This window comes from Orcinus orca, chromosome 2 (assembly GCF_937001465.1).
Source record: "Orcinus orca chromosome 2, mOrcOrc1.1, whole genome shotgun sequence".
NCBI classification, from domain to species: Eukaryota; Metazoa; Chordata; class Mammalia; order Artiodactyla; family Delphinidae; genus Orcinus; species Orcinus orca.
This window is the reverse complement of record NC_064560.1, coordinates 175450735-175473978: the sequence shown is the minus strand read 5'-3', so window position 1 is coordinate 175473978 and position 23244 is coordinate 175450735. Positions and strand designations below refer to the sequence as shown.

Here is a 23244-nt window from a genome sequence, read left to right as displayed (position 1 = left end):
TTAGGAATCAGGTAGATTCTGATCTGATCTGAATCTGACTCCACTGTCCACTAGCTGATCAACCACGCAGCCAATCTGGGCATCAGTCTCAGTGTCCGTGCAGCGAGGCACAGGAGAGCTTCTGCTCCACTGCGTTATTGCAACGATTGGATGAGCGTGTGTATCTGGGGCCTGGGAAGGCTGACCCTGAATGAGATGCCCGACGCTAAGCACCCCCTACCCCAGGTGAATGCCCTCATGTGGCAAGAGTGTTGCCCAGAGAGTCCTCTTCTCGGACCCCCTCCCCTGTAGCCCTGCCCTCCTCCCAGCCATTAGGCCTGCCAAGGCAGGAAGCAGCAAAGCAGAGACCACCCAGTTTCTTGACTGCCTTTAAACTCTGATAGCGTAAACAGTGACAAAAAGGAGAACCAAACAATTTCCAACGGGGAGCAAAGAATACAGAGGGAGCCATTTGTCATCCACAAGTGTGTCCAGCAGAGTGGACTCGGAGGTGGATCTGGGTTCAAATCCTGGCTTTGCCTTTTATTAGCTCTGTGACTTTGGGGATGCTACTCAACCTCTCTGAGCCCCGGCCTTCTCATCTGTCAAATGAGAAAAATATATGTGCCTACCTTGCAGTACTGTTGAGATTCAAAGATGAAAAGTAGATAAAAGCATGCAGTGCTGTGCCTGGCACATAGTTAAACACATAGATATGTGTTAGCTATTAGGGTTATTGAACCAACTTTCCAATAAGTGCAAAGTAGCTCAGAAGGCGCTGCCCCATGCTGGAAAGATCAGAAGTAAAAAAGTGAGATGCTGTCCAATGTGGCCCTGTGCAGGTGCACCGTCTCCTCCCCACCGATATGAAACAAAGGGGGTTTTTCTAAAGAGCAAAGTGTACAACAGCAAGCTCAATCCAAACAGGTCCCCTTTCCACTTACATGCCCCTAGTGATGGAGAACTCACTGCTCAGAAGATAGTCCAACTTTGAGTACCAAACATCTAGGTTAACCAAAGACCCTCTCCTTTGGGACTTCCCTGGTGGTGCAGTGGTTAAGAGTCTGCCTGCCAATGCAGGGGACACGAGTTTGATCCCTGGTCCGGGAAGATCCCACATGCCGTGGAGCAACTAAGCCCCTGTGCCACAACTACTGAGCCTGCGCTCTAGAGCCCGCAGACCCTAGAGCCCGAGTGCGGCAACTACTGAGCCTACGTGATGCAGCTACTGAAGCCCGCGCGCCTGGAGCCCGTGCTCCGCAACAAGAGAAGCCACCGCAATGAGAAGCCCGCGCACCACAACGAAGAGTAGCCCCTGCTCGCCGCAACTAGAGAAAGCCCGCATGCAGCGACGAAGACCCAACGCAGCCAAAAAAAAAAAAGACCCTCTCCTTTGCACAAAATTACTTTACCCCAAATCACTCTGTTTTGGAATTACTCTAAAGCCAGCAACCTCTGCCTTCCTAAAGCAAATACGGATCTGAGACTAAAGCCGATATTCCCAGGGCCAAGGTCAAACTCTACACATTTGCTGACACCCCAGATTGGGTACCTGGCACTTTGGCTATTTTGTGTGGGAAGAGTCAGACTGCAGGGAAGGAAGCCCAGAGCTGGTAGCACCAGGAAGTTCTGGGGCCAGGCCTGGCCCCGTGGGACTGGCCTGCCTGGGGCGGTGAGTAGGGTCTTGCCCTCTCTGCGGTCCTGGGCCTCCCTGAGCAAGCCCCCTCCTGAGGCATCCACAGGACGGGAGGCCCCCGGCCCCGCAGGCAGCCTCTGGAGGCTGCATCTACCTGTGACCTTGAATCAGAAGGCCCCGCCAAAGGAATAACAATGAGAAATGTCACCAGACACAGCTCTATTTGATGTGTCCCGACCTGGGGAATTCGTGTCAGAAGACACACAGAAAAGCCAGATGGTATGTTCCAGGGTCACGGTCCACCACAGAGAGAAGCCCAGGGCCCCTTTCATGTCCTTTCCCGAGTCCGTCTGTGCCAGGGCAGCGGGGGTGGGAGGCCGAGGAGACACAAGATTAATGGCTTCTGAGGCAGGGGGGCAGCCGCCCACTCATCCAGCCAAGATCCTCCAGCGACTCCCCCGGGCTGGCTCTGCGAGGCGTGAAGCAGAGAACGGCTGTGGTGAGGAGGCCAGCCCTTGCCAACCCGGGAGAGCCCGGCTGCCTCATCCACTGTCAGCACCACGCCTGCGAGCCCAGCCTGCAGGCGGACCTGCACCCAGGTTCGTCTCTGCGGCTGCTGCGGGCAGAGGTACCCACCCCTGCGTGGTGAGGCGTGCACTGCAGGGGCCAAGGGGGAGCAGGGGGGCAGGGAGCCCGGCAAGGACGGAGCCCCATTTCTGGAAGTCTGTCTGTCCAGAGCGCTGGCTTCCAAGCTTGTAGAGGACCCTTTTTTATTTCGATGTTTTTCTTGGGAGCATTTGCCAATGTGCTTGCTTAAGTCGGTTTCCTTAACTTTTAAATTACAATTGTTTTCATATAGAACCCATACTCACATATGACCAAAAGGGTAAGGTCAAAATAAAAATCTTTCCCAATTCCAGGATTCCCAAGCAGACTCCCCAGAGGTAACTCAAATGACAGCTTTTTGTGTCTCCTTCCCAAAATTCCCAAAGCATATGCCCAGCATTTGGAACTTAAAAAGCCATAAATGTAATTTTACTACATATTCTGCTCAGCCTTCTGCTTTTTCACTTAACTCTATGCTGTCTATATTTCTGCATCAGTCCATATGGACCTAGGAGGGCTTTTTAATATCAAAACATTTCCTGATTCTCCTGTATCATAATCTTGGTACCTTTATTCTTCATCAGTTGGAAAAATACATAATAAATTCACAATTCAGTCATACTTTAAAATGAATTTGCACGTTTCCTTTCAATGACCACAGAATGTTTACAGAGAATGCTTGGGGCATAATGGACATTGTGAGGTCCTGTATGAACATTTTACAAGCATTATTGTATTAAAGCTTCTCACAACCCTTAAGGGAAGGCTTATTCTTTCTTTTTTTTTTTTTTTAGCCGCACCCCGTGGCATGTGGGCCCCAGGGATCGAACCCGTGCCCCCTGCAGTGGAAGCGCAGAGTCTTAACCACTAGACTGTCAGGGAAGTCCCAGAAGGGTTATTATTTCTATTTTTCAGATGAGGCCAGCATGGCACAGGGAGGTTAGGTGACTCTCTCAAGGCTGCACAGCAAGGGGAGCCAGAATTACCAGGTGAATTCAGACCAGTCTGACATCAAAGTTTCCACCCTCTCCAGCACATCACACAGGGCTGGTCTATTCCTGCATGGCCGCTAGTGTGAGTCAGATGTCAGGAAAGGGTGCCCTCTCCTTCCTCCAAGGAGCCCTTCTCTAGCCTCGCCAGCCCAGCCGGGTGCGTTTATGTACCCGGGAGTATTACAGACCCTGACACTGACCTCGGATCAGGGATGGCCAGTTAGGTGCTGACCTTGGACATGGGCTGCAGCAGCTTGGATGCTGCCTGAAAGTGCCCACAGGCAGCAGGGCAATGTGTTCTTTTTTGGTGCCAGCCATGGGGTGAGGCACCAGGAAGGCCAGTGTGAGCCAGACAGAGCACATGGTCATTACTGTCATGTGGCTCAAATCTCCCACCTTCTCCTCCACATGGGGAGATCCTTGCTGTCTCCACCTTGGTCACCGAGAGCAGAGCCCAGTCTAAGAGATGCCCTGGGAGGGAAACGTGAAGGAGCTCACAGGCGTGCATCGGGGACGGATGGCAGGGGAACCACGAGGAGTGGGGGGCCTCCTTGCCCAGGACCACCAGCTCATCTCTCTTCCTGCCAGTTTCCAACTATTGAAACTCTCTCAATCCTTCGATGTTTTAAAATGATTGGAATTGTTCATGTCAGTCTGTCCAGCACCCCTATGATTCTCTGTCTGGCTCCCGCCGGCTCCTGCTGTTGCCTGACCCGGCCCGGCTAGGGTGGGCGCACAGGGTAACAGTGGAAGAGAGAGATGGTGACGAGCACTGCTCGGCCCTGAGGCTCACAGTTCGGGTCCTGGAGGCCCTCCCTGAAGCTGAGGGCAAAGAGGATTTCCATCCAGAAAGATAGGCAGTGCACGACCAGGTGCTGGGTGGGGCCTGGGCTGCATTCTGCACATGAGCTGCAGGACTGCAGACAAGACCCTCATCCGCTCAGGGCCTCAGTTTCCCATCTGTCAAATGAGGGCTGAGGCGCCCATGAGCCTCCTGGGTCTTCCCCAGCCCCCAGATTCTGCCTTCTCCCTTTATGAAGTAGCGAGTCCCACACGCCACCCATGTATGGTGCTCAGGGGCTCCCAGGGCTGAGTCTTTAGAACAGAAGGTCTGGAAAGAGAGGACGGAAAAGATGCGAGTGTCCACAGGAAGCGCTTTGCACGGTGCCTCACTCATAGTAGGCATTCAGCAGATGTTAGTGATGATGACTGTGGCCATGAGCAGCAAGAAGAGAAAAATACAGTGAAACAAGCCTAGGATAACAGAGGCAGGACTACAGGGCTGGGAGGCAAGTATGATGGAGAAACAGAAAAGAGCTGCAGACGCGGAGAGAAAGTGGTTTAGCCTGGAGTGGCTGGGTCTCCCGGTCATGGGCACCATCTCTGGCCTCACCTGCATGGCCAGGAGTTGTGGTTACTGAATAAACCAGGATCCAGTGACCCCCCGAGAAGACTGCGGCTATGGCGTCCCTCGCCCGAGTCCCCGCCTCTACACCCCTCGGTCCTCCTGCATGCCCGTGGAGAGGCCTCTGGTTCAGATCCTGCAGGTATCTGCTGCACACGGCCACTGGCTGCTGGCTGGGCCCCTGCTCGGCAACACTGTAGACCCACCGACCCATGAGCAGCGGCCCACACCGGCCACACCCACGATGACGACCTGGCATGGCCAGGACCCCTGCCTCCCGTCCTGACCTCTGCACTCCCTGTGGGCCTGGCTTGGCCGCCAGGGGTCCCTATTTTCTGGGACTGCTCTGATCTCAGGTTACTTTAACCTCTGCCATAAAGGTATTTCATGCACTATCTAGATGTCACAACATGTAACAGTTTTTAGATAAGTATATTTACAGACCAAATTAAAAAAGATCCATTGCGGACCACTATAACTATAGTTTTTACTATTACCGGGGGAAAGTACCCGGCAGAGTAAAGACTTAGGAGGTTGCAGGGGTGGAGGAGGGGTGGGCAAGGCTGACAGCCATGAGCACACGTGCAGGTGTCTAGTTGGGCCAAGCTGGGGCCCTTCCCAAGGCGATGCGAGCCTTTTTGCTGAGGGGTGCCTGTCCCCAGGGAGGGCAGGGTGGGTCCCCCACTGTTGCCCCAAGTCAATCCTGAGACTGCTCTGCTGGTCGGGGTGGAGCTGCGGCGATGGGGAGGTTGGATATACAGGAGAGGGAAAACCTCAAACCCAAACCCAGGCCTGCTAAACACTGGCCACAGCACAGACAAGCCAATGCAGGCTCCCTTTCCACTGTGCCCTAAAGGCTACACGCAGGACCCTGGCCTCTGGCACATCCCCTCCCCCACGGACCTGCATGGAGGCCCCTGGAGGCACCAGCCACAGGCCTGAGTTCCAACTCGAGCAGGCTGACTGCTCTCAGCAGCTCCAAGGCAGCTGACCTGGAAGCAGCGAGGGTGGGGGGTACTTCATTCCTCCTCTTCCCTTTTTGGCGAGAAGAGGCACTTCCCTCAGCCCAGCACAGACATCCACAGGCACCTACATCCACACTTCCGGATGCCCTGACCCTCTGCTCAGGTGCCCCGGGCAGCTCGAGAGCCACATGCCCTCCTCAGGGGCTCTGAGCCCAGGGGCAGCTCGGGACCACGTTATCGTGACAGGGGAAGTGTCAGGAGGGCTGGTCTGGAGCGCCGCACTATTTCAGGCAGGCTTGGATTCGCAGCCTGGACCTTTAAAGTGGACCCACATGTCACCTTGGGCAAGTCACTCAATCTCTCTGGACCTCCAGCTCCTCGTCCCATAAAGGCGGATAGGACCCCCTACTTTACTGAGGTGTTACTGTAAATTTAAAGAGACCATGCCTGCGAGCACCCGATCAAACGCTAACACAGCAGTTCCCTTCCCTTTCAAGTTACTAAGCTCCAGCGCTCCCCAAAATCTACTCACCGAGGCCCTTGGAGCCCAGAGACCATGTGAGACTCTCCCCCTAACATGCCCTGCCAGCCAGGGCCCCCGCCTGCCCACACCCACACACCACCCGGCCCCTTGAGTCTGGGAACACAGGGGCCCAATGTGTTGGGCAGCAACAGAACAGGGCCTGGGTGACCCTTCCTGGTCTTGCCTATGGAGAACTCTGGGGGCCCACTAAGAACTGCAGTTAGACAAAACAGAAAGCTTTCTGAAGACCTTATCAGGCTCTAAATTCAGGCTGCAAGGATGGTGCTGGGCAGACAGAAACACAGCAGCTTTTAGACAACCACGGCATATGTTAGTTAGGGGGGCTGTTCCCCTTGTGTGTCAGAGCCTGAGACTCCTCAGCCCCTCTAGGCCCTGAACTTGAATACTCACCGCCTCTCCTCCCTGCCATGTGTATCTTGGGGTTAATTAGAACAACTAGGTTCACACCCTCAACCAGGAACTCTTGGTCAGTGAACAACCTGTACAACTGTACAGGTGGCCCATCAGCAGCTCAACTCAGTACACAAATTTTCTCAAATTGTATCCAAGCTTTCACCTCGTATTTACTGAAGTCTCCTCCATGCCTGGCCCTGCACTGCAGATTCACAAATAAATTGGACCCAGGCCTTTAAGGGGCTCAGGGTGATGGGGCAACACTCATGGAGATGTGGGAAAGAGGGTTTGATTCTCAAGGCCGCCTCTTCCTTGACAAGGCCACTTCTAAGGGCATTTCTCTACAGAACAGGGATTCAGAGAAGGAAGTGAGCCCCCAGCGATGAGATGCACCCCTGGCCTGGAAAGTTGTGCAGATCTAGCTGTTACCCATGTCTGCAGGCTTGCAGGCCACTCAACACTGAAAGCGGGCTGGCCTGGCCTGGGGGCTGTGTGTGACTGAGTCATTGAGCTGAACCTCCTGATGCCAAAGGTCTGAGCCAGAAGCAATTTCCAGGGAACTGCCAGTGCAGAGACCTCCTCTGGGGCCAGAGTTGACTGCGGCCCGAGAATCCAGCCGAGGAAGAGTCCAGGAGAGCCTAGCGCACTCTGGCCTCTCCTGGGCCTCTGCTGTGCTGAGAGCTGTGGATTTTCCTGCGGCTTCCCCAGCAACTGCAGCACGGCCCATGCAACTCCAGCTCAAGCTGATTACAGCATGTGTGCTAACTTGGGGATAGTCTGGAATATTCCTTCAACTCCCAAACCAGGGGAGCCCTTGCCTCCGCAGGCATGGCTGCACTGCCCAGCATTTCCTGGGAGACGATCTGCCCCCTCATGTGATCTAAGGGACCCATTGCAGCCACTGCACAGCCTCCCTTCCCCCTGGTGCTTGGCTATTCTTTGCATCTGCTCTGTTTCTCTCCTGACTTCACCTGTGCCCACCTCACCTGCTCAGCCACATTGGTGGCTGCTGTGGTCCCAGTTCCTCTCTTGGCCCGGAGGCTTGAGTGTGCCTCTCCACAGGGGCCTTTCCCCCTGGAAGATTAGTGCTTTCTGCTTCCTGCTCTTGGCTACCACAGTTAAACCCCATGGGCAAGGGTCCAGCAGGGAAAAACGATAACCTTACACTCTAAGGATAAAACTCACACTCTGCTATCTGGGAAAGTCATTAGTTTTGATAGAATTTCAATAGGGACATGCTTGGAACCGTGAGGAAGAAACACTAAAAAGAGTCAAAATTTCTGGAGCACTTACTGTGTACCAGTCTCTGCTTTAAGTACCTTATATTGATCAATTTTTAATCTTTACAGAAATGAAGGTCGTCACTGATAATGAGGAATCGGAGGCACAGAGAGATTAAGTAACTTATCCGGGGTCACAGAGCTGGGATGTCACACAGCCAGGCAGTGGTGTGACAGTAAATGTTTAAGAACTGGATGGAAGAAGGGGAATGATTTGCCTGCTTCCATAGTGTAAATACCATCGTGGCCAGCCTCAAGCTACCAATGTGACATCACTGATGCCGTGTTACTGTGAAGAGATGGGCAGTTAACAATCCATCATATAGTATTCCTACCATGCAGACATACTAGATGCAAATTTAGTTCAAGAACATAAAGGTAATAAAATATTAAAGTAGTGAGTTTTGAGTATTTATTACCTTTGGTTTTTTTTGTAAAAACAATTATTTTCTACTTAGCTTTTTAAAAAAATTTATTTATTTTATTTGTTTTTATTTTTGGCTGTGTTGGGTCTTTGCTGCTGCATGCGGGCTTTTCTCTAGTTGCGGCGAGCAGGGGCCACTCTCCGTCACGGTGCGTGGGCTTCTCACTGCGGTGGCCTCTCCCGTTTTGGAGCACGGGTTCTAGGGTGCGCGGGGTTCAGCAGCTGCGGCACGTGGTCTCAGCAGTTGTGGCACAAGGGCTTAGCCACTCCGCGTCACGTGGGATCCTCCCGGACCAGGGCCCAAACCCGTGTCCCCTGAACTGGCAGGTGGATTCCCAACCACTGTGCCACAAGGGAAGCCCTACCTTTGTTTTTAAGACAATGTATTTACTAGTAAGTTTATATAATTTCATTTTTAATGATGATTGTGTTTAACAATCAGCTACAAAATTCCTGAAAATGTAATGGTCGGTTCTCCCGAGCCAGTTTGAGCTGGTTCCAGCACACCACTGGGGCCAGGATTTAGACTCAGTCATTCTGGAGCCAGCGCTTTCCCCCCTAACCATTACATTATACTGCCCCCAAGAAGGGCATGGAGGCCACCTAGCCAGCCAGATCTGCCCTCATCGGTCAACAGGGCGATAGGTGCTGCAGAGCCAGGCCCCTCCTGGCCACTGTTTCCATGGCCTTCTACCTCCCTCTTATGCCTCCAGAATTCCCCTTTACCCATATCTGATCTCCCTAGGTGAGCCCCACCAACATGCATTAAGCACCTTCTCCATACCAGGTGCTGTTCTAGGCGGTGGGGACAGAGATGAGCTTGTACTCTAGGGGCTCATGAAGTTGTGGGAAAAGATAAGCATATATTCAAATCCAACAGGTTACAACCCAGTCAAGGGCATGGGCCAGACTGTAGCTGCAAAAAGAGAGAGATTACTTCCCCCTGGGAGGCGTCAGGGATGGCTTCACTCAGAGGGGGACACATGAGCAGGGTTTAAAGGATAAATAGAGGGGACTTCCCTGGTGGTCCAGTGGTTATGATTCTGCACTTCCACTGCAGGGATCTCGGGTTTGATCCCTGGTCAGGGAACTAAGATCCTGCATGCTGCGTGGTGCGGCCAAAAAAAATAAATAAATAAAATAAATAAATAAATAAAAATTTCAAAAAGTTGAATAAAACTTACAAAATTAAAGTTTAAAAAAATAAAGGCTAAATAGAAGTTTGCCAGGCAGACTGGGGGTTGCGGGTATATAATAGCACAAATAGGAAACAGATCTGAGGTGTATATTTAGATAGACGCTCCATATCCTAGCTGCGGCCCCTGCATCAAGGGAGGGCGAGACAAGGGAGACACGGGGAGAAGCAGTTTGGAGGGCGATGCCGCAATTCTCTTTTGCACGTGCTGGCGTGAGGTCCAGCCAGGAGCCCAAGCTGGACACCAGAGTCCAACCCTGAGATTCAGACTTAGGAGTTGCTGGAGAGCGGGTGATGAGAAAACAAGGGGAAGGCATGAGATGGGAGAAAATTACAGCTTCAACATACATTGATGACGGTCTCAGAGGGAGGCACAAAGGGGGTGCCCCTGGAGGTTGGCCATGGGCTCTTGGAGGATGAGGTCAGGAAGACTAAAAGTTCCTTTCTCCAGCCTTCCCTTCTGCCCATGACACAGGCTAAGGGGGGAACAGGGCCCAACCCGCTGTGGCCATTCTTCCCTCTGCTTTTCTAGGAACAAGACATGAGGCCCAATTTTGCCCTCCACCTCCACCCCAAACTTTACCTATGTGTTCGACCCACACAGCTAAGAAGGGGTGGTGTAAAAGCTGGAGTTAGAAAGCTAGAATTCTAGACTCAGTGAGTGACATACAACACATATAGCACTGGCTGGAGTGCAGGCACACAGCCAGATTGCTCCTGAGCAAATCCCAGCTTTGTCAGCTGTGTGACCTTGGGCAAGTGACCTAGCATCTCTGTGCCTTAGTTTCCTTACCTGTAAAATGGGGATAGTAATTGGACCTAGTTCCTATTTTCTAATTAACCCCAATAGGGTTATTGTGAGAAAGCAGTGAGTTAATACATGAAATGTTCTTAGGACAAAGCCCGGCACCCAGTAAGTGCTCGATAAATGTTAACGACTGTTATTATTAGTAGTATTACAGCTGTCCACCTCTGACCCTGCAGTTTATTTTCAGCTCTCTTGTCTTCCCCCAAATTTTTCTTCCAGCAAACCCTAAATGATCCCCAGGGAGTTAGGCGTCTTGGAGAAGACAGTCTGGACACAAGTGTCAATTGGGCTCTGAAAATAGCACTGGCTGCGGTGACGCCTGGAGGGCATTCCTTAAGCTGAGTGAGGCCTGAGCACTGCTCAGCCTGTCGGGAGGTCAGGGCAAGCCACGGAGGCAGAGAGTCCTGCGTGTGTATGTGTGCGTGGGGGGAGGGCACTGGCATACCACACAAGGAGGCAACTGCAGTGCTAAAAAGCATGGAGCATGGCTCCGAAAGGCGATTCCAAAACCAGAGCTACTTTCTGAAGCCGGGATCCTAACCCTAACCCACTCCTCCAGGATCCTGTGTTGCTGCAGGCTCACCTGCTGGGATCCTCCACATTCCTTCCCACCCTCATAAGGCTCTGTAAGTGGGAGTCGCCCACGAGGTGCAGTGCCACTGATGGCCTGCAGGGGGCTCTAGAGCTCTTCCATTTCCCATATTCTGGGCTGCGAGGGTACCACGCTTAAAACAATGGGTTGTGTTTACCGGGCTGAGCAACTATGCTGCTCTGGGAGGTGAGTGAAGAGAAGCTGGGATTTGCTGGTCCCTCGTATGTCCCAGTTCATCCATGCCCCCAACTGACTGTATCAGGTTCAGCCCCTTGGCCTTCCTACTCCACCACCTAACACTACTTTGGGCCGTTTCCCTCACAGCCCCCTAGGGGATGCCTCCGAAAGGTCAGCCTCTTGTCCTTGTGTGGGAAGGCAGGGAGAGGCCGCTGCTTTGGCCTCCCAGGTGCAGCAAGGGTAGCTTCCAATTGCTGGGTTGTCAGGTTCTAACAATCCAGCCCCTCAACCTGCTTGTCAGGGAAACATCACACAGAGGCAGGTTCCCGAAAAGACTGTGCTTACCCTGTTTCTCCGTAAGGCAAAATTCAGTAGCTCTGGGTGCTACGCTAGGAGACCTCATTCAGCAGATCTGTTTACCTGATTGCAACTCTATCAATATACTCTGGATGACAGAAATCACTTCTACGCACTAACTTCTAAGGACATGGCCAACCTAACAAGTTAATATTGGCAAAAAGTTAAAGATAGTCATTTAAAAAACACTTTGAAAAAACTACACATAATTGTTCTTTGGGGCTTTGTCGAAAGTAGAAAAGATAAGGGAAATGTGTTTTTTAATCAGACCAGTTTAAGAAAAACACCCATGGTAGGGTTGCCAGATATAGCAAATATCACATGGGACATACTTATACTAAAAAATTATTTGTTGCTTATCTAAAATCCAAATGTAACTGAGTGTCCTGTATTTTACTGGGCAACTCTACCCATGGTCCAAGGATATAGGGATTCATTCAGAGGAAATTTCCTATTCATCACCTCGGCCCCAAATCGTAATTCCCTCTGTAATCCCCTTGTGTTACATATGGAAACCCAAGCCACATTGATCGCATTAAACAAAGTAATCAGTTCAAGCACCCCAATCTCACTGCTGAGTAGGAAGGACTTTCATTGTGAGGTTATATCAAAGGAATGAAAAGTAACTTCCAATAAGATAGCATCAAAAAATTAACAAGAACATCAAACATTTAATGTACACCCACTATGTGCCTGACACTTGTGAATTACCTTTGTTTAATCTTCACAATAACCCTGGGAGGAAGATAGTATTCTGGAAACTAAAAAGAGTATCTACAAGTCTAATTTCTCTACTTCTTGCAAAGGCATGTAAATTTCTAGTCAATTACTTCCCAGGGAAAGAAAGGGGAGGGAAATCGAGAGACAGACTCCATTCCATCAACAAACTGGCTTATTCATAATGCAATGCCGGGTCTGTTGCTCTTTGGTTATGTGCCACTTACACAGGAAACTGTCTTAATTTCAATGAATGATCACTGACTTGCGGTATGGGATCGTGGGAGAGAACTGGGTGGGAAACCCGTAATGATCTTCAGTAAGTTGGCCTTACAACTGAGGAAGACGTGTTACACTTCGGGATAATAAACAGCTCATTTGCTGTGAATAAAGGCACGCTCAAGCCACCCCGAACACTCGGTGACAATGACACGCAGATTCCAAATGTTCTCTGTAAGAAAAAACACCCTTTCTCCTAATCCTTCTTAACTCAACAAGGCTGATTGGTTTTTATTATTCATGAATTAATTTTTTACTCAGGGTCCAGCAAGGGAATTGAAGCTATAACGTTTCTCACCGACTGAGGGGGAAAAAAGCAGATCTCAGTCTCAGCAACACAGCCAGATCCTTGCTGGGATTCCTTGTGGGGTAGGATGTTTTGTTTGTTAAATCAGATAATAATCAATTAATAACCCAAAAATTTAGGTTGTTGGGTATTTTGGGGGGGAAAATTGAGTAAGAACACGAGTAAGAATACTGAAGTAGAAAAATAATACTGTCGTGGGACCTTGTATATTAGGTGTCTTCTGTTATGTTAGGCTGGTATATTAGGCTGTCTCCTATTTCCAAGTTGCGCATACAAAAATAGGGGGTGGTGGTGAGAGAGGAAATAACAAAGGCAGCACCAATTTCAAAAGTAATGCGCAGATGAGCAGTTTGCAGGTGAGCAGGTCCAGGCCTGGGTATCGGCATGAAAAGTCACAAGAGGGGTCTCAGGGATCCAGAGGGGGCGGCTCCCTGGTGCCCTCCCTCTAATTTCTGCCTCCAGAGAACAGGTTGAGGTACCCAGGAACAGGGACAGCAGCCCTGGGAGACGCTGAATGGCCAAGAAGGTGATCAAGGGTGGTGAGGTGACTTTGCCTCTCTCTTCACCCAGTTCTTTTCCCAGCTATTCACATGTGCCAAGTCATAACCCCTCTTGTCCTCTGTGTGCCTTTGGTCTGCAAACTTCTCCTGAGATTGCAGCCAGAGGAACCAAGGAACGTTGGGGGCAATGGAGAGGCAGAGCCTGGCATGGACCTCAGATGCTTGTGACAGGAGGGTCAGACCCGACCCAGTGTCCTTTACAAGAAACATTTCTCCCTTCCCAGTTCAAAGGCAACACACCTAGCATTTCTGAGGGGGACCGTGTGGCTGACACCATATTCTCCTTCACCAGTCTGTTCAAATTGCAAACACCAGGAATTTTTTGCTCTTGGATGAATTTAGACATGCAAACCTGAAGCCTGTGCAAGTTATGTTTGCAGAAAAACATTTATGTTCAGAGGCAAGACACAGCAACCCTCACCCAGTTACTACGAGGAAACTGGTTATGAGAATTGCTTTGCGCTTTTGGGGAAGAAAAAGCTGCAAGCTGTTATTACTGTTATAATTATTACAACCATCCCATTCTTGCTATTATTTCTGTGAAAGCGGTGTTCTTTCTGCCAAAGCTTGTTAGCCTGACTGCTTAGGTAGACAATGTCAACACACCCAAGGGACAAATGACAAAGAGTGAGGCTAAAAGGAAAAGGATAAATACTGCACTCTGCATGCGTGCTGAAGATATGTCTCACCATCAAAAGGGAATGTTTTCTGCCGATCGATTAGGAAAGCAAAAACAAAAGCATACGCTAGCTCATTCACTCAGCAACACCAGGATCCCAAACTAGAGCTCAACGTGCTAGGAAGTGAGATAAGAGAGCAGACAGATGGAAAAATAGACTTCGAATAAAGTTCGGTGCGTCCTGACACCCCTCACCTGCACCTCCTCAGGTAACAGACAACCAACCTGGAACGTGCGGTTTTTACCCTCTTTGGTGTCCCCACCACATGCAAGCAGGCCATTGACAGTGGGTCAAGGCCTTGATGGCTGTATCGGAACAGGGTGGCCCACGACAGCCATTCTGCTTTGGGACTTGTCTCGGCTAATCGCGCGCAGCAGCTCAAAACGGCTCCAACACACCCTCACACTCAGACACACACACATGCACACACGCTCAGGTAGACACACAGACGCACCACCCTACACTCCTTCCTCCAAAACATAGAAAACCGAAGAGGGATGAAAGGACAAAGGCAAGCTAGAGCAAGTTGGGATGAAAATAGAGGGAAAAAAATAAGACAAAGGAAAATGTTAAATTGTAGAAGACATGAGAGAATTTCATCCGAACCACCACCCTTCACATCCTCCACCCTCCCCTAGAGCATTTTCTTACGACTGTATTTCCTTGTTCTTTGCCCTTTGGAAACCAAGAACACACGAAAAGACCAGTGATGATCAAAAACCTTTTGCCGGGTATCTTTTTAAACATACAAGCCAGGTGAAAAAACTGAAAGCATCAATCTAAGTAAATATAATACTTTAAGAATTTTATAACAGTGAGAAGAAAAAAACCCAAATTTATGAATTCAAGTTAATTCAATTAAAAAAATTAATTAATTAAAAAAATTAATTAAGCAATTAAAAAAAATAAAGAGCCACGTTAAAGTAACACTTAGCATTTGGGGTTTTGAAACTCATGGCTTCCTAGATAGAAAAGCTTGACTCTAATTGGGCACTTCACATCTGTGCAATTTTAATGTAGTGTTTCAGTAAACACCGATGAGGCGTGAGGCTGACTGCTGCTGTAATTGGCAGGAGAGGATTCTGATACAGTTTTAAATGAAAATTGATCACATTTGAAACAAGAAGATAAAAACAAAAGCTTGTTGGAGTTTGTTTAACTGTCTTTTGACCTCTGGATGAAATGACATTGAGAAACAAAATAACATTATCCAGAAAACCATTTCCAGAAAAGGCTCAATCCCGGGGATACCAAATGACAATATTGAATAGAATATTTTAAAGTCCTAAGGAACAGAGGACAGAAATTTAAAGAGAGAGGGAGGGAGAGAGAGGGGGGAAGGGAGAGAGAGAGGAAAAGAAGGGGAAAAAAACTTCTTTGGGACTACAATGTGTATAGGTTAAAAAGCATGGCAAAATGAAGATGAAAAAACTTATGTCTGTAACCCCCAGGAAAACTTTTGCTTGGGGCTTATTTTAACCCAAGCACACACAACTCTGAATTTAAGATATTTTGCCAATAGATTTTTCCCCCATCTTGTCCAATTCCATACTGAACCAGTCTGATTTTCCTTAAGAACACGTTTGACCTTTTTAGCGATAGACTGTCAGTGGCCCTATCCAGGGAGAGAAGGGTTAGTCGGGGACCTGGGGCAGAAATCCCAGTGCTCCTCTGAGCGTGGCCATCTGTTCTGCTGGAGAAGGGCAGTACGGCCTGCTCACCCTCTCTGGGGTCTGCCAGCCTTACCCAGGCCCAGAAAACTCGAGAGAGCCTCTAAAGAAAGACTGAACTCCTCTGGCAGCAGGGACAGCCAGCCCTTGAGTCTCTCTGCGCTCCCTCTCACACCACGGAAAAACCCCAAGGCTCAGCAGCCCCTCATGGAAATGTGGCCACAGCCTGACCTCAGTCTAGGCAAGGGGTAGAAGGCAGGGTGGCCGGGGCTGTGTTTAAACAGCAGAGCCCATCGCCCCCGTGACGCCCATCTGAAAGGGGAGCGCCACCATAGCACGCTCTCACACGCGTACACACACAGACACTCTCCTAGGAACAGATGCGGCTCTTGATGTTTCGGGGTTCAGAGACATCCTCTATATCAAGGGTGTTGACGGCAACAAGAAAGGTCTTGACACTCCCTTAAGCCAATGCTTACAACTAAAGGTGCTATTAAAAATCCTTTCTGTTCTAATCCTGATCGGTACAGAAAGGCCCTCTAAGTGGGCAGAGACCAGTACACTCACAGGAGGGGCTGGGGCTAGGGACCAGGCGGCTCCAAGTTTCCCACTCATCTCGTTTGTCAGTGTCTTTTTTTTTTTTTTTTTTATGCAGTACGTGGGCCTCTCACTGTTGTGGCCTCTCCCGTTGCGGAGCACAGGCTCCGGACGCACAGGCTCAGCGGCCATGGCTCACGGGCCTAGCTGCTCCGCGGCATGTGGGATCTTCCCGGACCGGGGCACGAACCCGTGTCCCCTGCATCGGCAGGCAGACTCTCAACCACTGCGCCACCAGGGAAGCCCTGTCAGTGTCTTTTGCTGGATGGTTGCTTGGCGGTCTCTGCTCCTAGGGACAAATTGAGCCCACGCTGTCCTATGGCGTGCCTCCCCGTGCCACATCCGGAGTGGGGGCAGCCCCGCAGAACCTGGGAGCCAGCAGGCATTCACTCCCCTCTGCCCGCTGAGCCCCAGGAGCAGTCCTCCGAAGCCACAGGACGCCCCCTCCAGAGCCCTGCTTTCCCCAACAAGGCGCCCAGAGCCACAGACCAGCACGCACCCAAAGTCTTCTGGTGACCTGCTTCCAGCGTGGCCCAGGAAGTGCACGAGGAAATGCCCCAGGGCAGCCTGCCATGTGGGGTCACACTGTCACTAGTGGTAAGGGTCACGTGCTCAGTGGCCTAGGGAAAAACTACACCCTCAGCGACTGACCTCTCCCAGGCATTGCCCTGACAACCTCTCCGAGGAAGGGGTCTGGCCCTGCCATCCCTCCCCCGGGACAGCCCTGCCATTATCAGTGAAAGGTCAGCGGCCTCACCAGAGCGGGGGGGGGGGGCAGGCTGGCCCGGGGAGGGTTAATCTGCCAGCCAGCCAGCACAGGGGTCACTGTGATGTGCAGAGAAGTTGAGCTTCCCAGTCCCCCCAGAGCTGGTCTGCTAATTACATTTGCAATTATAAACACCGCAACCTCCCTGCGCAGGGACCTGGCCATACCAGCCGATGGGACAACCGGGATGTGATCCTGCCGCAGGCCACCCCAGCCATGCGGGACACCGGGGCCAGCAGAAGCCTATGGGCCCCTCCTCCGAGGAATGACCATGCATGTGACCCTTCCCCGGAGGTCTGAGGCTGATGGGACTGAGAAAGGGGATGCTCACCAGAGATGAAACCCAGTCAGGGGTCAGCAGCACTTAACAGCGCTAAAAAGACCTTTGATTTATCCCTAGAAATCAGCAAATGGCCTCAAGGGCAGGAGGTGGGCTCAGACTTGTCTGGTCCCAGCATCCCCAAGTTGAGCCTTTCCAGGATTCCTGGCACGGTCTGTGGACCCCCTACTAGCAGCCCCCTCCTGGGCCCACGCACCCTCTGGGAACCACGGCCACTGCGGAGGACATCAGAGGCTCAGCCCTCAAGCCATGCTGGGGTCCCCCATGGGATCATTCAGCCAAAAGCCACCCGATACCAAGAAAAAAGCTCCCAGCAAGAGCTGTGAGGAGTCCTGACTAATTCTGGGCAGACCTCCTGGTCAAGCTGGAAGAGACTGGGAGGGCCTTGCTTGCAGAGAGAAAAGGGACAGAGCCAGATGATGGCTGGTAGGTGTGGAAAGGCACCAGCCTGGGGTGTTCAGGGTGTGGGCTGGACTTTACTTTGAAGGAGTGGATTACGGTCTAAGTATCTGCTATTCCTTCCCCTTAAATTAGAACCGCGAATAATCTTAATCATATTGAGGAAACCACTTAAAGCATCCGCGAAGACAAGTTCTAGGGAACAGCGCTGCAGAACCGCGTCAAGAGCATCCGCCTCTTATCTAACTGTTCGGCTGTCTTCCGAACTGAACTTGATTTCCTTTTGAATCCTCACACAGCCAGCTCCATCGCCCACCCGCCAGGCAAACACGCTCACAATGTCTGTCTCACAACCCACCCCTCTTTTTGGGGGCTGCCAGACTTGTACAGAGCTTCCCAGTTCCAACTGCTCAAAAGAAACTAGGCATTTTGCAGAGCACTGAGGAAGGTGACAAACTTTCAATGAGCATGGATTATCTTAAATAAAAACCATTTGGCAAAATGTCCCATTATCAGGAATACGGACAAGGTCACGAAGGCCCCCTGGGCTAGGGCCGGGGTGGGGGGGCGGCACTCTGAGAAGGCAGGGTTGTGACATGAAATCTCTATCACAGCCACTTCCCTCACAGAGCTTTCCCCGAAAGTCCCCTCTGTCCCTCCTCTCTTAGACTAAATGGAATAGGTATTGATTACTCCAAATCAATAGAATGAAAATGTTCTTGTTTGGTGGGTCAGTTTGTTTCTTCATATATATTTTTTTAAGAAACATATTTTTATATGTCCCAATTATTGGTAAAATCGAGGACTGTTTGTAAAATGGAGTTGGGGAAATAAGCTCTGAGAGGAAATTTCCAGTTGATGTCAAGACCTCACTGAGCTGGAAAGGGCCTTACCAGGGACTGGGGCCCTCTGCGCTGACCCACTGTTTTCTCCTAGTTTATCACCCTCAGGCCTGAACGAGCCCACCCTCTTCCATGGCAGCCCACACCTCCAGAAGTGTGGCAGGCACGTAAAAATTTCTTTCCTAGAGCCCCTCCCTCAGAAAACCAAGACTAATGTCCTCACTCTGATTTATTTTTACATGTACCATTAAAAATTAATTTCCCCCTTTGTTTTTCTCTGGGTCACTGATTCTGGAATTACCATGTGGCATTTTTCCTACGTGTGAACCCACATATTTTACCTTCAGGACAGTTTGTTCTGTTTCTTTAACATCAGCAAAGTGGTCACCGGACGCTGGGTGACGCAGCGCCCCCTGCTCCCTGGATTTTATGCCGAGGGTCTCCATCAGGTCTGTCCCCGACGCATTTGTACACAAGCCCACACAGGCCAGCACACTCACTCCCACTCTAGCTGATTATATATGTACATAAAATATTGATTAGAACTGGTAATGGAGTCACCTACAGGATTGGCTACAGGAAAATGAAAATGAAGGAGAGAAAGGTATGAAGGTCCGGGTATATCTGTGTGTGTGTGTGTGTGTGTGTGTGTGTGTGTGTGTGTGTTTGTGTGTTAATTTCTCACCTGGAAAGTGAAAATAACACTAAAGCATTAAAAAAATGCTCTCCGTGTATCAGCAGGTGAGAAGGAAATATGGGAAGTTCTTTCTCACTGGACTGTGGTCCCTGCACCCTTGGGTTTTTTCCAGTCCAGGGATATCAACTAAGCCAAAGAGGTAGAAATTGTGTGTACAGAGCACTCGAACCCACTCTTGTATATGTTCCCCAAGAAACATCGGCACCGTAATGGATGGATTCATTCTATGGTCCTTCCAACAGACCAAAGAATGCAGTCCTCTGTCTCGTTACTTTGCTACCAGTGGCTCTAAAGCTGCTTGTGAAGCACCGGGGCTGAGGTCAGAAAGATGCCTCCCCCCAAAGCAGCCTCTGACCTCCGCAAGCTCGTCCTTGGAAATTCTGGACCCCTGTGACTACAGCAGTGCCTCACCAGGAGGCACACACCTGTATACGGGGCCAGCTCACTAATGCTTCGGCGGTTGCCCAGCAGGTCCTGGGCTCTGAGAAACAGCATCTCACAGGGATGCTTAGCTCCTCTGTAGAAAAAGCAGGCATGTTTCCGGCTTTTCCTCTGTCCCATGGAGCGAGAAGCTAATTCCTTGCAAAGAAACCAAGAAGGCTAGGGGGTCCAAACCACTCTCAGGCTTACTTTATAACTGATTTTCACTTCAAACCTTTCCCAGACACCCAGGACCTCAGCTCCCTCTCTCCCCTTTGCCGCTTCCCCGACATTCCTTTTTCGCCCATATTTCTCCTCAAACTCAAGCCAGGGTTGCCATCAACTCGATGAATTACCCAACTGCTAAATCCCCCATCTCTCCTTGCTTTCTTGGTCAACATAATCAAAAGATGTACTTCCCCATAGGAAATTTCATATTTATTGACTGTGACTTAAGCCAGGGACAAATACATAGAGATTTCAAGCTCAACTAAGGAAGGCACCTCTGGAGAGAGTGACCTAAATAATTTAAATATCCAATATTTGTCGTACTTGGTAGTTTTACGTGAGGAAATGCCCCCACAAACATCCTACATTGTTCACAGCTTCGCCCACGCCGGAGGTTCCTTTGGGGGCTCCCACTCTCTTACGGAAGGAGCACCACCGTGTGAAACTACCCCTCACTCCACCCCCACCAGCCACGCAAGCTGGGATCAGTGTAACCTTTAAAGAGAATGAAAAGCCACTTTTCAAACTGATGGAAATCTGAATCCATTATAATTAAAGATTCCCCTCATCTCCCAACGCAATCGCCGCCTTCTGACACTCTGTCTAAATTCCGGCGGCATCTAAAGGACCCTCTGTCGAGGGAACCCCCAAAACTACAAGCAAAAAGGTCAGCGTGGAGGCTGGACAGTCCGGTCACCCCCAGGAGATGCTGCTGTGAAGTTGCCTCCTCTCTCACGCGTGGTCCACCTGGGGTGGAGGTATTCTGTGCAGCGAGGGGGATGTAATCACACTTCCTGGGACCCCACGTTATCCAGAGTATTGTTGTAGGGATGTCGCGGTTCTTGGGAGGAAGGGGTGGTACAAAAATGAAAGGATGGCGGTACGAGAACTGACTTTGGTAGTTCTGTTTGCTTCAGGAAAAAAAAGGGGGAGGAAGAAGAGGAAGAAGTTAAACAGTTCCGCGAGAACCTAGAGTTTTCATTGTATTATTGTTTGAAGCCTTCCGAGGGACCACTTTGCACGCGCCCACACCCCGACGCCGGGACACCAGCCCGGAGCGCGGCGGCACGCGTAGAGCCCGCGGGGAGACCAGGGCAGGTACCCGGGCAGGTGGGACGACAACCGCGGAGGGCCCTGGGAGGGAAACCGCGGGTGGCCGGGGCAGGACCCCGGAGAGCCCAGGCTGGCCGCGCGGGGCAGCCTCCCACCGTTCAGGGAATCAGTTCTCCGCTTCCTCACTCTGCGCGCTCGGCACGCTGCCCAAGCTCGGGGACCCGCGGTTACTGCGAGTCGCTTCCTGCAGTCCCCGCCGTCACCCACGCGCACGCCGCTCAGACAACCCCGGGTTCCAGGGAGGCGAGCGCTAAGCCGCCCCGGGGCACGGAAATCACGCCAGTCTGTTTCGCAGGGCGCAGCCTCTCCTAAAGCCGCGAACCAACTTTGCCTCCGCCGCTGTGCTGAGCCGACTGTCCCCACTCCCAGCGGGATGCGGGCTCCCCTCGCAGGGCGTGCGGGGCGCAGTCTGCCCGGGCCGCGCCGCCCGCACCCCTGGGGTGGCTTGAGTCCACCGCGCCGCGTGCGTGCCCTCGGGGCGCCCCACTGGGACTGCGGTGCGAGACAGCGCTGGCCGCCCACAGTTTCCAAACCTGCGCGGCACGTTCGATTTCGTCCCCTTGCCGGGATCGTTTTTGGTCCCCAGTATGGAAATAAACATTAAAGTCAAAGGGCTCGCAGGGAGGCTTTCCCGGATGGGACCCGGTATCCTTGCGACACTCCCGCACCTGTTCTAGGCTTGCTCCTCCCCAACCCACAGAAACGCAAAGATTTTCTCCCCGCGGGGAAGGTCTGAAAGAGTGAATGAGAAAGCTCCGCTCTTACCTAAAAGTGAGGGTTTGTAAAAGGGGGTGAGGGAAAAGTTAGAGTCGGGTTTATCCCCAGAAGGAAACGCAGGAAGTGGGTGGTTTTCCCTTTCCAACCTCCCCACCCCCCCAAGTGCCCCCGGGGTCCCTGCCACTTCAAGAATGCCTAGAAGAAGAACTGCGACACCCAGACGGAAGGACAGACACAGACGGAGAAGCAGAGGACCTACTGGTTGTGGTAGCCGAGGGGGTCCGGGATGCAGAGTTCTGACACGTCCATCAGTCCCCTTTTAGCATTCCCAGTTGGTAGAGAAAGGCGGCGGGGAAATCACGCGGAAGAGCGAGTGAAGGGCACCGGCGAGGTGCGAGTCCGGGCAGGGGCACGGTGAGCGGGAGAAGGCAGAGTGGAAGGAAGCACCGTGGTGGGGCGAGAGGGAGGCAGAGAGCCTTGCGCGCCCAGCCCAGCGCTCTCGCTGATGCACACACTCCGAGCCGGCAGAGGGGATGGGGAGCCGTGGAGGAGGCTCGGGCACCAGAGACTTGGAGCCCACTAACCCTACTGTAGCTTTAAGGCTGGGAGACTGATGTATGGTTTGGCTCCTATTGGCTATCTCTCAGGGGCTGGACTTAAAGTGACAGAATCGAGCTGGGGTGGGGGGAGGGGGGTGAGCCAGAGAGACTTCAATGGAATCAGACGCTCGCGCGAGGTCCCCACCTCCTGAGGAGTAGGATTGTGCTGTAGAGCTGCAAGGCCTGTCCTCTCGCCATTAAAGAAAAAAAAAAAATTGTCCAACTGGCTGGTGGGTTTGGGGGGATGAAAGAGATGCCCCTTGTATATCTTCTCACCCCCATCCTATCTTTTAACTGGCAGGTTTAGCAAACTCACCTCTCAGCCTTTCGGAAGGGGTCTGTTTTACAAATTAAAAATGAGTCACATTTCTCCTCCCTCATATCAAGGAGAAGAGGCGCCTTAGAAATTCATAGCCTCAAACCTGGTGTTTGGTGCACAGAAGTGCAAAGGGTCAGGCCAGCAGGTGAGGCCCAGCAAGAGAGAACAGGATAGAAACTGATTCCCTTCCCAGCTCTCATCACCTGGGCCAGTGGGTTCTGAAAGGCTCTCATATGGCGAGACGCAGGGCACGCTTCTATAAGACGCTCTCTAGATATATAAAATCATGCTCACTGGCAACTCTCAGAAACGTACCCAGGACACAGACACGAGCAAATAAATTCCTGTCCGCTTAGAAAAACACAGTTGTGGTTAAAACAACCGACTTACCTGCCACATCCACTTCGAGGCACAAGTAGACACTTCAACATACACACCTGAATCCCCAGCTACAAACACACCTGCAATCCCTGCCTGCTGCTCCCTCCATGAACCTGAATGTTATGGGCTGCCACTGTACCAAAACCAGCTTTACGTCGAGCCCCAATCCTTCTTCTGGGGCTTGTCATCTTTTGAGATGTGACAGCCACAGGGATAATCAATTTGATGATTCAAATGAGTGTGGGGAGAGGATAGGTATA

The 23244-nt window shown here is 51.3% G+C and overlaps 1 protein-coding gene across 1 annotated transcript in view; it reads right to left on the bottom strand.

Annotated features, from left to right (window-relative positions):
* ESRRB (estrogen related receptor beta) overlaps positions 1-21994 on the bottom strand; it is a 106603-nt gene extending 84609 nt beyond the window's left edge. Inside the window, exon 1 of the mRNA XM_033425398.2 lies at positions 21945-21994. Within this exon, the coding sequence (XP_033281289.1) occupies positions 21945-21994 (50 nt within the window). The remainder of the gene's footprint in view (positions 1-21944) is intronic.
* Between the last annotated feature and the right edge of the window lie 1250 nt (positions 21995-23244).